The 15,373-nt window shown below is 38.2% G+C and overlaps 1 protein-coding gene and 1 long non-coding RNA gene across 2 annotated transcripts; both read right to left on the bottom strand.

Annotated features, from left to right (window-relative positions):
* Window positions 1-640: 640 nt before the first annotated feature.
* On the bottom strand, window positions 641-1,105 carry LOC120254054. The gene is made up of 3 exons (XR_005534515.1): window positions 1,037-1,105; window positions 806-877; window positions 641-714 (listed from the first exon to the last, which is right to left on the bottom strand). It is a non-coding gene; the product is annotated as an uncharacterized LOC120254054 (long non-coding RNA).
* Window positions 1,106-1,347: 242 nt separating this feature from the next.
* Window positions 1,348-4,909, bottom strand: LOC120254050 (eukaryotic translation initiation factor 3 subunit L-like). The gene is made up of 4 exons (XM_039262199.1): window positions 4,340-4,909; window positions 3,231-3,562; window positions 2,150-2,489; window positions 1,348-1,482 (listed from the first exon to the last, which is right to left on the bottom strand). The coding sequence occupies exons 1-4, from the start codon at window positions 4,862-4,864 to the stop codon at window positions 1,348-1,350; spliced, it is 1,332 nt and encodes a 443-aa protein (XP_039118133.1). The 5' UTR covers window positions 4,865-4,909.
* Between the last annotated feature and the right edge of the window lie 10,464 nt (window positions 4,910-15,373).

The following is a 15,373-nucleotide window of genomic DNA, read 5'->3' as shown; positions in this document are numbered from 1 at the left end:
CCAATATAAAGTATAATCTCACCCTTATCAAAATGGGGAGTGAACCCTCAATTCAAACCATCCAACCAAAATAATCGGTAATTTAGCACTTCCCTATCCAACTAAACAGATGGTACTAAAGATGTCCAACTGAACTTTTCACTGTCACTAAAGAGTACAGCACTTTCTGCACTTTCCACCAGAATAAAATGGCACTTTCATTTTCCACCAAAATAAAGACTTCCAACTGAACTATTCACTTTTCACTACCACGAGGTGGCACTTCCACTTTTTACCGAGAAGCTGGCACTTGGGTGTACTACTTCCAAACCAAACCCACCCACAAAATTAGACGACGAAATTCAGAATTGTTGCCCGAGACTGGAATATGGTCATTAGAGAGAGAGGACAGAAGAATTACGGTAGAGACACAGCTCTGTCGATCCCAATCCAAAAGAAACAAAACAACAGCTAATATAAATTATCAAACCTCTAGTATTGCATCAAACATAAAAGGTCAGCTTGAAGCAGAAAACACGACTCTGATGATCCCCAAGTGAATCCATGACCAAGATAAAAACATTCCCATATAAATCCCTCATAGGTGGGGAGTAGCTCTGCCTGAAAAATTTAACAAGTCCATAACAGGACTTATGACAAAAGTAAATCACCCCAGATATGAGCAATGGCTTAGTCGAACTTTACTCTATCAAGTTTAGAGATGATATCCTCAAACTGAAAAACATTATCAGACAACGCATTAGCAAATACAAAAATGTATGCGCAGGTGATTGCTGCAACGGCAAAGTTAAATAGCAAAACTTACTGTCAAAATTTGGCGCAAGAAGTAATCACCATACCGCTTCTCTGATTTAGAATCCACTACATGTATTATGTCCTGTTTAGGGAGTAACAGCAAGTATAGAATCACCAATAAGTATATCAGAAATTTGGGTCATAAAGTGATTCTCATGACATGCTTCCATCAAGGCCTTCAAATAAAGCCAAAAAATAAGCAGCTACATTGAACATTCTCAAAATTAAAACAACAACATACCTCATCGATGTAAAAATTTATATCAGCATTGGAGATTATACTTCCATCATTATTGACCGCATGCATTTTTATGCTTGACTACGTACTCAAGAGGGACCTGTAAACAGAAGAAACAATAATCCAACCAATAAGCTTGGCGTAGTTATTTAACTAAAACCAACAGAAAGTACTTTCACACATTAACAGGTGTATATTGATGTTAGGACATTTGACAAAGCTCCAAACAGCAACATATACTTGATAATAAAACACAATTTGTCCAACAAATCTAACAAATTGAAAATGCAACATCGACCTCAAGGTTGCTTCATCTAATTCCATATATGCTGCAAAGTTTCCCAATTGATATGGTTGAGTACAGCTTCAAGTAACTCCAGCAGTCCAGAAAGCAATTGTTGTTGCTTCACTTCTAAGAGGAACAATTTCAATTGCAGCCTGTAAGCATCCTGCCAGCAATATTATGTATATCAGCTAGATGATGTCAGACGATAAAAAACTTTGATACTGCTATCAAATAAACAAAAGCTGCAGCACATAATTATCCAAAGCTCACATCCTAATATAACAGCTAAGTCGGTAATCAACTTTGCACAAGGAATATCTTCAATGTGAACTCGAGATAAATGTTAACACATCAACTTTCAACTTTAAAGCATTTGACAGATGTATTTGATTAATTGAAGTGATCAGGAGAATATGTAAGAATAATTGAAGTGACCAACAGAATGAGTAAGAATTAATGAAGTTGCTTGGAGAATCTAAGGCGTGTTCAAAATCGATTACCTTCAAGAGATGGACACTTCTATTGAAACAAATAGCAAATGCTTGTGTTAAAAATCATTACCTCTACAACAACAAGGTGACTGATGACTGGCACATGAAACAACAATATGAAGTGATGCATATGATATTTTCACAACACAAGTGACAATAGTGTGTACGGATGGACCAGAAGTATCTTAGCATCAAAATATCTTATGCATATCATATGCTGCTCAGATACTTCTCAGCAAGCTTATTCACTACAGCAACAGGAGTTCAACAGCACCAGCATTCCAACAAACTATATAGATGTGCATATCGGAAGAATTGAAGAGAAAAGGAAGAACCTACCTGATTGCGGTTTATAAGAGGCTCTTCCAGAAGAGGAGCTGACGGGGTAATAAATTTGGGGCATGCATATGAGAAAAGCTCATCATACACAGCATATGCTTCATCATCATATCTTTGCATTCTCAGCATCTTATCACCATATTTCTCCTTCAATTGGGCACTCACCTTCTCCTCAATTAGTTTTGTTTGTGGGCATAAAGAAAGACAAATAGCCAGCAATGCATACATCTGTTCATTCTTTTTCAGGATCTGATCAAACTGAGGAGACTTCTCATGATACTGTTTGAACTTCAATATATACAGCAGGATCTTATTAAACTCTCGAGTTGCATCAACATACCTTAAACAGATTATTCAGAGACAAGGGTAACTCAATAATTTAAATAAGATTGTCAACAATAAACAGAATTAATGACAACAAATGTACAAGCATAAATAAAATAAATGAAGAACATAACAAGAAAACAGAAAAATAGGGAACGAGCAGAAAACACAAGACAAACCAGGAGACAAGACAGCCATGTCAACTCTAGGTTTTGGGTCTTGGATTTTGATTAATTGCATAACAGCAAGAAGTGAAGATGCTCATAAACACAGAAAGATTCAAAAGGAAATTGACCTATTTATTTATACTCATAATTTCCACAGGTTACATGAGAAAAAAGCTAAGACAAATGTAGCAGCTGAGGAGTTATGGTGCCAACTATGATCTTGTTGTAAAAAAATAAAATAAAAATATAATAAAATAAAATAAAAAATAATAGTGTCAGCAGGCTGCATCTGCACACATTGTCAGTAAATCAAGGAAAATGATAATGGCGTTAATGCAATCCACAGCATTAGTGATAGTTAAAACCTTAGAAAAGTCAAGAAAATAGTTTTGGTCAGGGGATGGGGCAACATTAGCCACCTAATCAATTTTAAATTGCAAAGCCCAAACCTGTTATAAATAACTATAATGGATCCCAAACTTTCATTGAACTCTAGACAAGAACTTCTAATAGAAACAAAATTTGATAAAATCACATTTGTGATGCACTCATACCACAAAAAAAATATAAGACCAAACAAGTCAACATACCTCCTCAACATTAGGTTTGCAAACCCATAATGATATATGGCACTAATATGGCTTCCAATCACAATAGTGTAAACACCTTGCTGACTAATGTCAATCGGTGATAAACACTTCAAGCCAGTGTGATAATCCCCCAGAAGACAGTGAACCCTTAGTAACCCAATCATGCTGTAATAACCAAGCATTTTCAGAACATTGCTTCCTCCTTCATAATCATATCCATCAGTAGAAGTGAACTGTTCAAGACCCTCCTTCTCACGTTCCAAGATCTGGATGATCATAGATTTCTCGACAAGGGCTTGCAAGTAATTGAGCACACCATACACATTCCAGGCCTACAACAAAGTGGACACCATGAGAATGACAGTGTCACGCATAAATTATCTATCAAAATAGAAGAAGTTAATTAGTTAATTCTCAACAAAAAATTGTAGAGAATTGCATTAGGGAATGCTCCAATAAACATCACACTGAACAAAAGAGAACAGAAACCTCACTAGATAATGACTCAAATATGGTAACACTCAAAGCACATAAACTGTTTTAAGTAATTTACATTCTGTCAAAACCTAGCAAACTATTGTTTCCTGCCATTCAACCCAACTATGCTACATATCTGTATAATATATCACTAAAGTTACTGTTTAATTGATATTAAACTGATTACCAACAAACACCAACACCACAAACAAAAAGAAACTATTTGAACCAATCAATGTCAAATCCATCCCACATTTCTGTTTGCCTGAAACCACATCCCAATTGTATTGCCTAGAGCACAAAATGTCATACCCTTATATGAAAACTTTTCAAGCAAAAATGGAAACTTGGAGTCATCAAAGACCACAAACTATTCTGACAAAGTCTAAAGAAAAGACTCAACGAATTAATGGATTAGAAGAAAGACCTTTCAACCAAACACATTGACTCTAAGCAGAACACAATACCATCAACCATAAATAAACATCAACATTGAAAAATTAAAACTTCAATAACAAAAACAACAATAAGAAAGTACTACCAAATATGAAAAATTCCAAAAAATACAAGCACACAATGTAACTGCACTAACAAATCAAAGCTGAGACATTTACAACTCAGAAAGCAAATACCTGATCATTCTGTCTCAACAACTGGAGTTCCTCCTCTGTCTTGTTCATAAGCTTCGCTCTATACTGACAATAAGATTGGAACTGATACACGAACTCATCCACCATATCCCACAACCACTGGTTCGGCAGCTGCATATTCACAACCCCATGGAGAACAACGCCGAAGAGACTACAGTAATTGTCCCAGGATTCAACCCGCTGGCGGGCAGTAGGGGAGAGGCGAGCATAGAGATGACGAAACCACATCTCACGGTAGAGTAGGCAGAAGACATGGTCATTGTCGACAAAGGGAGCGATGGCCTCGACGGGAGGCCAAGGAGTGTCGCGGAACATGCGATCGCTGAGACGGTGGAAGCCACCCTCGTACATCTGGTGGATCTCGTAGACGTTCTTCTCGCGGATGTGGCGATAAAGGTGGGCAACGAAGGTTTTGACGGAATCGGGGACGAAGGAGGGATCGTAACCGGCGTCCGAGGCGGCATAGCGTGAGGAGGAGTCGTCTTCGTAGTCGTACGAGGACGCCATGGCTGAAGCTTTCTAGGGTTCGGGAGATCCAAAGTGAAGAGAAAGATGGGTTGGGGTTTTCTAGGGTTGATGATGTTTTGTCTCGAGGGATTTGGGATCGATCTTGACCGTCGATTTTGAGATAGACATGTGGCAAGAGACCTCAGTTAGTAAAACAATTATTTTTAATAAAATATTTAAATTACAAGTTTACCTTCTGAAAACCCTCTAAGTTTGCAATATTGCCAAAAACACCCCCTTAATTTTGCAATCCCTAAAAACCCCTTCCTTTTAAACTCTATGTTTTTCAAACCCCAAAAGCATGTAACGGTGGTTAACGGATTGATTTTTAAATTTTATGGACGAAAATGCCCTTGTATAGGAAGTCGTGGATGCAGCCATTTCGGAGGTTTGAGAGGAAGTGGGGGGTTTTTCTTAGGGTAACACCCCAAGAGACAAATTTACTGGAGCCGTATAGTTGTTTTTTCTCAACTCGCGTCTTCAGCTTTTTCCTTTCCGAAGTTGTCTCTACCGGCACATCCTCTGTAATTTCAGTTTTTCCCTTTCCACCGGTGTCTCGAACGAGAAGTCCCGCGCAAGTATTCGACATTTCATCAGTTTACAATATAAGGTATTGATTATAGTTTTATGTTAACTATTCTGTTACAAAGAAAGATTTTTCAGTTTTGTTTTGTGGTTCTGTTTTTATTGGAAGATATGGAAGTCTGCAGGGGGAATTCTCGGCTGGGGTTTTGCTAGTCTGCAGGCCGATTTCTCGGCTAGGGTTTTGTTTTGTTTTGCATTTTCATCTATATACACTATCGAAATAGTTTTTTCCATTGTTATGATTTGTGTAATGTTTATAATGTATGTTTCCCCTTTCATTTGATATGGTTGCAGTTTTACAAATGAGGTTTACGTTTAATAAATGAGAGGATATCGTTTAATTGTTGTCTCTGTTTAACAAGTGATATCTCTGTTTAAGAATTGAGAGGTTACCGTTTAAAACATTATATTTCCGCTTAAACATTTGTGAATACTGCTGGCTGAATGTGTTGTTATTGTCGCAGGCTTGTGATTATGGGGTCAACCTAGTTAATGGGCGATGCTACTTGACACCAGTAGTGGAGACCTTGGCTGAATTGAAAGTTCACATAACCCCTCGACACTGGGAGATCATGCGAAGGACACCGTTTGCAACATTTACTGAGCTGGAAGCTATATTCCAAGAGAGGGCCCTTCTTGATTCTCTATTGCAAAGGTACGATGGCCGCACCAATAAATTCAGGATCGGGGAAAACTGCTGTGTTTCAGGCCTGAAGATGTGGCCTTCGTTCTTGGTCTGTGTTGCGATGGAGACGCAGTCGCATTTCAGAAGAAGAAAACACGCTCAGCTTTCAAAGAGAGGTATTTATCAAAAACCTACGAGAGACACAAAGACTCCATCAAGAGCACTCTTGAGCAACTCATTGGACAGAGGGGAGAAGAAGAAAATTTTGCCAAACTCCTGATGGTGTACCTCATGGGAATAATCCTCTTCCCAAATACCTCATGCTTAGTTCCGAACTAGATCATTGATTATGTTGATGATCTAACTGCCATGGGGCGATACGCATGGGCGCAAGCGACGCACAAGTGGCTTATAGAGGACATTTCACAAGCAACCGCTCGAGTGCAAGCTAGATGCGCAGGGAAGAAGACCAACACAGAGTATATTAAGGGTTGCTCGGTCGCGCTTAACATCTAGTTTTACGAGCTGACCGGAACAGGAAAGAAAGTCCGTTTCGGCAAGATCCTAAGAATGCTGCGCTACGGGTAAAATACTTACCAGAAGCAAGCGACGATAGAAACCAGTTTGTCATCTCTCGAAGGAAAAGAGGTAATAAATCATGAACAATGTGTTTAACAGTAGTCGTTAATGGTTAAACATATTATTTAGCGTTTAACTGTGTTTATTTACTGTTTAAAATGTATTATTAAAAGTTTAAACATTTTGTTCTCTATTTACATTTATCCTATAATGTTTAAATATAGTTTTTATTGTTTAAACTGAATGATTTTGCTAAGATTGTTTGGTTTACATATGTTAGTTTCCTGAGCTGGTTCCGGCGAATGCTGATGAAGATATATTTGTTCGGGCCAACCGACGGGTGGATGCTATTGCTCCGGAACCACTTGCTCGAAGGCAAGATGAGAGGGCAACCTCTTCCTTGCGCGCTCGACATTGTTCCCCTACTTCCATCCCAACACGCACATGCATTCCTCGACGCCGGAGAAGCCCTCCCCTACCGCGCCAGATTGCAACACCCCCCACGACCACGACAACGACAGTCCCCCTGATCGTGGCAGCCCACCCGACCGTAGCAGCCCCCGACGGCACTAGGCAATGATGTCACTGCAACTCTTATGCAGGCGTGCCAGATATTGATGACCTAGTTCCTTCGGCTTATCTCTCGGGTTGAGGCATTAGAAGGACGGTCACAATCGACTGCGTCGTCCCTCCAAGATATTGACGGACGAGGCGTCGGAATTTGACGAAGACGACTTCATCGGGATGGCCATTCCAAGACGGCCACGTTTGAAGAGACTTGCAAAAAAAAATGAAAACAATAATGCCTCTGTATCCACCACCGGCTGATGATGAAACAACAACAGCACCATCGGCAGCTGATGCTGTTACAGTTGATGACATAGCCGTTACGCTGGAGGAGATCATAGATAATGTTGCTATTACAACGGTTGATAAGATCGTTGACTCTGTTGTTAACGAAATCCCCAACTAGGTGGAACCGGTGACCGATAGTGCGGCATCAAAGATGGACACAATCCCTGAAGAACAAGAACCAACTAAGGTTGTGTCTCCCGTTGATGCTGTTGCCGTGGCCACAGTTGAGAAGATCGTTGACTCTGTTGTCAACGACATCATAGTCACGGTGGAACCAATGGCCGACAATGCCGCATCGAAGGCAGACACAATCCCATAACAACAAGAAACAAGTAAGGATATGTATCCGGTTGATGCTGTTGTCGTGCCCGCATCGAAGGAAGATACTGCTGGTGCTGAACACCGACAACCGTCAACAACAATACCGCATGGCTGTTTATGTCAAAGCAGGACGATGCACACGAAACCACTATGGCTATGATCGGAGATGCCGCACGCAACTTGCATGATATTGAAATTGTCATCCTTCCGATAATCATGAATGACCAGCTCCATGTTGTGGTCCTTGACAATAACAAACAAGAATACAGGCATTATTCTTTATGCCAAAGCGAGGAGTACGATAAAGACGCGTTAGAAATGGTAAGGTCTTTAATAAATTATGCTTGATTAACAGTATTTGGTAAATAATCAGTATTCTAATCTCAACTTGTATACCTCCACGACGGCTATTCGACATTTGTATCGATATGGAGTTCGGCGAGTCGACGACCGCAAAGTACCCACTAGTTCACGATATTGAAACCCCACGAAAAAACAAGGAAGTGTCGACTGCGTCATCTATGTCATGCGGTTTATCGAGCAATTACTCGCCGATGAGAAGCTTCGGCTACCGTAGATGGACGTCCCTTATCTGGGATTAAAGTATGTTTCCTGCATACTTAAGGAGGGAAGGGCAGCCGGTATCACTGATAAAGGGCGGTCTTCGAAAGCGGGTTAATAGAATTCCTTGTTTTTGTTTGTTTTCAAATGTAAACCAGTTTAAATTCAATGTTTTCGAAGAACATGACAAATTTTGTTAGTGTAAATTTACTAGTCTCTATACTTATATACTTGACTCTTTTTTTTTAACTTTTTTTCATTGTTTAACTTACAATTTCATTGTTTAACTTTCAATTTCATTGTTTAAATACTAGTGTTTCCGTTTAAAATAATGTAGTCACTTGTTAAAATAAGTATTGTCTGTTTAAACTGACAATGTTTTTATTTAAATATATGTGTTAACTGTTAAGAATAAGAGTTTCTTTGTTAAAAAATCAACTTATTTACAATGGCTAGTCGGTGACAGTTTCATTGCAAGATCAGCGATTGTGACCATAGCCGTGGCAGCGGCTACAATATAATTCGCGGACCTGAAAGACTTGCGACTCGATCCTTTTTCGTCTAGGACGCCCAGGTTGCCTTCTTGTCACAGGCGGTCATAGACGCAGTTCACGATTTCTATCTGTAGGCATGTCATCGTCGGGTATTTTGAATATAGCTTCCTTATACGCCAGTTTGTAATTGTCAACTGTGAAGTAGCCTCTAATAAATCAATGACCAGGTGTCTGTCTGCATTATTACAGCACAAGCGTGTTTGCACGGGATACCATAAACTTGCCACCTGCGACATGAGCATGTTCTGATGGTAAGATCTACAGAGTTGCTGCACTGGTCAATCACTTCATAAAGATCATCGACACAATGACCAACACAAAGATTTCGGCTATCCTCAACAAGTACCTCTACTTCGAATGTATGTCCGGACATAAGTAGGTTTCCCATTTGTTCGCTTGCTCACGACGGTTGCATAACATGCGCAACTACTTGAACTTGTACAACGTAGAACACAAATCTCAAACAAGCTTAAGCAAAGACATTGATAGTTAAACATAAACACATTTGGTTAAATAGTATTATTATAAGTTAAATAATGAGATTGATAGTTAAACACAGACAATAATATTTGAACATTTCTAAAATGTTTTAAAGGATAAGACTAATTTTTAAGTGTAAATCAACATTCGAATACCTTATGGAGTCTATCATTTTCGTCACCGGTAAATGCCAAGCTTCTTTGATCCAAGCATTGAACGACTCCGTGACATTTGAATACATCTCACCCCAACGTTCACCTCTGAATAGATAATTCGACCAATATGCCATATCCGATTTATTAATCAACCAATAATGGGCTTCGGGTGATGTGGCCTGCAGTTCATTCACGGTATCATCGAATTCTTTAGCCGTGGATGCCCACGCAACACGAAAGTATATAGACCAGCACTCCTCTCTTAATGGCTTCCCAAATCTGACATTGGCTTTCATAAAATTGGCCTCCAAGTGACAAAGACAGTATGCATGTGGAGAAGAAGGGAAGACTCTCGCAATAGCGTTCACAAAGCCATTGGACCTGTCCGACACGAATGTAATTATCTCATGATAATCTCATTCCTCGTATAAAGCATCACCTAACTTGGATATGAACCAAGTCCAATTGGCATCGGTCTCGTTGTCGACAATACCGAAGGCGACGTGGAAGAAACAATTGTTTCTATCTTTGCCTGTGGGACCCACTAGAGCACCCCGATACTTTCCAAGGAGGTAGGTACCATCAACAAACAGCAATGGCCTGCAAGCCCTCTTGAATTCCACAATACATGCTCTGATAGAAAAGAATGCACGTTTAAAACGCTCACCGTCTCTTTTCACAATCGTAATGCTGCCGAGGTTTGTCTCAACCACCTTATCTACGTACCAAAGCAACAAATCGTAGCTAGAGATGTCGTTGCCGTCGAGGACCACCCGGGCATGCACTTTTCCCAACCAAGCCTGTTTGTATGGAATGTGGACACCATGTTCCCGCAACATGTCCTTCTGAATATCGATGACTTTGTACAAGGGCCGGTCTTTGAGTTTCTGAATCACTCGAGCACTTACCCATTTTTTAGACGCTTTCGGATGTGAGGCCGATCCTAGTCCACCACCGTAAGTGTGTGACAGGTTCATTGTTTTAATTCTGAAAGTATTTTTATTATATTCTTTTGATGCATGAAGGCGCCATTCACAACCAACGGCAGCGCATTCCACAGTCACCCGGTGTTTTTCGTTATTTATGAATTTGAAGTCAAAATTCCGTTTGATTGCAAAATTTCGAAGTGTATCCCTGAAATGTTCAACGCCTTCAAAACGTTGTCCGATATCCAACGGCAACACTTCAGAATGATCTGACAAGGAAAGAAGGTATCCCACACCGTCAGGATCGCCATGGGGTTGACCGGGCATGCTCGCAGAATCCGAATTCCTGCCAACACTTCAGTTTAAACTAAAAATATCAATATTTTAAGCAGAGAAAAAATATGTTTAAATGATAAAATCAAAATTTAAACGTTAATACAAATATGTACACAATGCCAAATAAATTAAACAAAGAAGATAAAGTTTAAATGAAAACGCAATATATTTAAACAGAGATTAGAAAAGTTAAACACTAATGAACTTATACAACTAGATAAACATAACAGAGGAGAATCTTACAACGAGAAAAACTTGTTTTCAGTAGGATTCAACAATGGCACACAGTCTATCTTGACAACAAGATTGACTACAGTGCATTTGAAGATGGAGTACACGTGACACATCTACTGGAAGTCGACATCGTTTTCTACTGGACAAACCGTTTTATATCCATCGGGTACGATAAACTTCACCCTCACACGGAAAACATCGAGGCCCCATCACTTGCATATCTCAGCTAACACCGACTCCCAAGAAGTCAGCGCCGTGAACATTAGCACTATTCCCTCCCCGTTGTATCTAGCAATACCACAAAAACTCTCCATAATATAACGGTAGAACTCAAATCGAGCAAACTAAATGTTTTCCGTGACCCCATCGCTTACATATCTCAGCTAACACCGACTCCCAAGAAGTCAGCACCGTGAACATTAGCACTCTTCCCTCCCCGTTGTATCTAGCAATACCACAAAAACTCTCCATAATATAACGACATAACTCAAATCGAACAAACCAAATGAGGATAAGAAGAAGAAAAAGAAGAAAAAGAATAATAATAATAATAATAATAATAATAATAATAAGATGATGTAAACAGCCTTCTAAACTTTGTTTCACAAAAAGCAAGCAAAAAGGCAAACAAAAAAAAGTACACAATTGTATGCATAAATGTCAGACATGATGTGATTGGGCAGTATTTTTCCCACCATTTTCAAGGGCAAAAAAGGTATTTCATAACATGGACCCACTTGAAGTGACCGAAAAGGGGTAATCCCTAGAGACAATCATTACTGGCGCCGGTTATACTTTTCTTCCTCTTTCCAACACTTTAGCTTTTCTTTTCTGCCAGGCATCCTTGGGTCAAAGTTCTTCTTCGCTTTCCATATTGTCATCACTCGAAGGAAAGTTCTTACCTTATCATGAGTCTCTGTTTAAATGTCAAACTACTATGTTTAACAAATGTGATTTAGTGTTTAAACTATTAGTCCACTGTTTAAAACCATTTTATATCGTTTAAACACATATGTAAAACCTTTAAATATTATCATTTAACTATTTAAAAATATATGTTATCGTTTAAATTGCATGCTTTCACTGACATTGTGTTCAAGATGGATTTTTTTTCCCAAAACCTACGAGAGACACAAAGCCTCCATCAGCAGAGGGGAGAAGAAGAAAAATTTGTCAAGCTCCTGATGGTGTACCTCATAGGTATAATCCTCTTCCCAAACATGTCCTACTCGGTTCAAAACTGGTTAGTTGACTATGTCGATGTCGATGACCTACCTGCCATAGGACGATATACATGGGCGCAAGCGACGCACAAGTAGCTGATGGAGGATGTCCCACAAGTCTCTGTTTAAATGTGAAAATTTTATGTTTAACAAATGTGATTTAGTGTTTGAAATATTGGTCCAATGTGTATGACTTTTTTATATCGTTTAAACACATATGTAAACCATTTAAATATTATCATTTTAATGTTTAAAAATATATGTTATTGTTTAAATTGAATGCTTTTACTGACATTGTGTTCACTGACAGAGCCTCCATCAAGAGAACACTTGAGCAGCTTGTTCACTGTTTAACTAGTTTCGATATCGTTTAAACACATAAGTAATCCGTTAAATATTTTGATTTAACTGTTTAATGTTATTGTTTAAATTGAATGCGCCCTCGACGTTGTTTAAATATCATTTTCATTATTTGATTTCTAAGTTTATCTGTTGAAAAACATTGACTCTGTTTAAACAAAATGTTTAAGTAAAACGTTAAGAGAGAATGTCTCTGTTTAAAAATCAAAAGTTGGCACTCAAATAAGTTTGTTTGATTTAAGATAATTTACACATTTACAATGCCCTCTATTTAAATATCATAAGTTGACACTCAAATAAGCGTGTTTCATTTAAATATTCAAACATTTACAATGCCTAGTCGGACCTCGGACACTTGCGACTCTATCCTCTTTCGTCTATTAAGATCATCGACACCACGCCTGCATGAAGATTTTGGCTTTCCTCAACAAGTATTTTTACCTTTGAATGCTCACAGTGGTTGCATAACATGTGAATCAATTTGAACCTGTACAACATAGAACACGAACACTTAAACAATATTAAACAAAGACACTGATAATTACATAGGAAAAAGTATATTTAAATGAAGAGTGAGATATTTAAACACCGACAATGATGTTTGCATAGTATGGAAAAGATTTTTAATGATAAGAACAAATCTCAAGTGATAAATATCAACTTCGTCTTAAAGGATATGTCACGATCATCCTCCTTTGGAGAATCCTCCACAATGGAGCAATAAGTGAAAACTTTCTTATCTTGCCCAAGTCGAAACACCCGCTTAATTGCTTCCCCGTCATCCTCTGCAGGAGAATCCTTTGCATTCAGGCAATTATGCGAGTATTTCGGCCTGGGCAAGAAAAGATAGTTCAAATTGTTGATCTCAAAAATGTGGTCTGGCTGAAGCGAAAATCATGGGCACATGAAGAAGAAACTCATCCGAGAAGAAGCAGAGGAGGAGGAGGAGAAGGAGAAGGAGAAGGGGGTGTCCAAGGGAAGGGGTCTTCTTTCTCATTTATGGTGTGAAGTCCACAAGCCGGTTGACGCTTCAGATCCGAGAAAAAAAAGGGAAATGCATGGGGGACCGAGCTTTTCTCATTAACGAGGAAAGGGTCTTCCGATATTTATGTTAAATTTAAGAACATTTAATGGCGTCATTAATTCTTGTGCACGGGATACCATAAACTTACCATCTGTCACCTGCCAACACTTTAGTTTAAACGGAGAAGATAAATATTTTAAGCAAAGACATAAAGTTCTTAAATAGTAAATTATCAATTTAAATGTTAATTCAAATAGTTACATACTGACAATTACATTAAATGAAGAAGACAATGTTTAAATGAAAACGTAATATATTTAAACAGAGAATGTCATAGTTAAACAGTAATGAACTTATACAACTAGATAAACATAAAAGAGAAGAATCTTACAACGAGAAAAAACTTGTTTTCAGTAGGATTCGACAATGGCACATCGTCTGTCTCGACAGGATCGACTACAACACATTTGAAGATGGAGTACATGTGACACATCCGCTGGAAGTCGACATCATTTTCTGTTGGACAAACCGTTTATATCCATCGGGTGTGATAAACTTCACCTTGACATGGGAAACATCGAGATCCCATCGCTCACATATCTCAGCTGAGCTAACATCGATTTCCAAGAAGTCAGCGCCGTGAAAATTAGCACTCGAATAGAAAAAATTCTCACCTTGTCAGAAATCGACAGAATTCAAATCGAACAAACCAAATGAGGAGAGGAAGAAGAAGAAGAAGATTTGACAAAAAACAAACACATGATGTCATTGGGCGGTTTTTTTCCACCATTTTCAAGGGCAAAAATGAAATTTCATAACATGGACCCATTTGAAGTGACGATAGGGGGTAAAAGGGAACTTAAACAATAACGGAAGGGGTGTCTGGAGTTTGGCAAAGTTGGAGGGGCTGTTTAGGAATATTTGAAATTCACAAGGGGTAAACAGTAATTTTCCCAAAATTAAAATTAACAAAGAATCTATATATACCTCCCTTCCTATTATTGTTAAAGTTCGTTGCATAGATTCTTTCATTCTAGAAAAATCTCAAAAACTGTAAAGATTTTTTTAAAATTAAAAAATTCAAACTGTTTTATCACGTTTAATTTTACGTTAAATGATTCAAATAGGTTTTGACTTTTTAAATATATATTAAAACACCCTAACACATTTATTAAACTTTATCGGTGTATAATGCATCGACATTGAAATTCTTGGCAATATTTTGTTCAATGTGTTTGCATGTGAATCAGTGTACACTACATGATTGAAAGCTAATCTAAAGCCATTGATTTGAATGCAATTCCTTACTTGCATTGAGAAAAGGGCATTGTGCACATGGAAAAGAGGAATAAATAAAGGAGAAAAACCAACCAGAGCATGTGAAGACAAACAAATATACAATTAACATGAATTAAGTCTAATTTTAAAAAAATATTGTGTGACATATTCATTGCACTTCCCTATTTTTTAATGAAAAATACTATTCTCTAGAACTAGCCTAAAAAAATAAATTAAAGCTAGTCCATGCAAAGGCCACATCGGGCTCATGATGACATTTCATATCATGTATTTTGAAGACAAATGTATCAAGCTTAAGTTTCTATCTTTTATTAATAGACAATCAAATAATAATATAATACGCCCTCCGTTCCTTTTTATTTGTCACAAATCCATGTTCCTTTTTATTTGTC

This window comes from Dioscorea cayenensis, unplaced genomic scaffold (assembly GCF_009730915.1).
Source record: "Dioscorea cayenensis subsp. rotundata cultivar TDr96_F1 unplaced genomic scaffold, TDr96_F1_v2_PseudoChromosome.rev07_lg8_w22 25.fasta BLBR01000323.1, whole genome shotgun sequence".
NCBI lineage: Eukaryota > Viridiplantae > Streptophyta > Magnoliopsida > Dioscoreales > Dioscoreaceae > Dioscorea > Dioscorea cayenensis.
Note: the sequence above shows the minus strand (reverse complement) of the source record. Positions and strands in the feature narration are given on the sequence as shown.

What these genes read in the sequence shown, in the direction of transcription:
- LOC120254050 (XM_039262199.1), bottom strand. Translation starts at nt 4,864, where the DNA reads ATGGCGTCCTCGTACGACTACGAAGACGACTCCTCCTCACGCTATGCC. An exon ending in TGTTGAGACAGAATGATCAG is followed by an intron (nt 3,563 to 4,339) that starts GTATTTGCTTTC and finishes ACTTTGTTGTAG; the next exon opens with GCCTGGAATGTGTATGGTGT. An exon ending in CTCTTATAAACCGCAATCAG is followed by an intron (nt 1,483 to 2,149) that starts GTAGGTTCTTCC and finishes TATTGCTGGCAG; the next exon opens with GATGCTTACAGGCTGCAATT.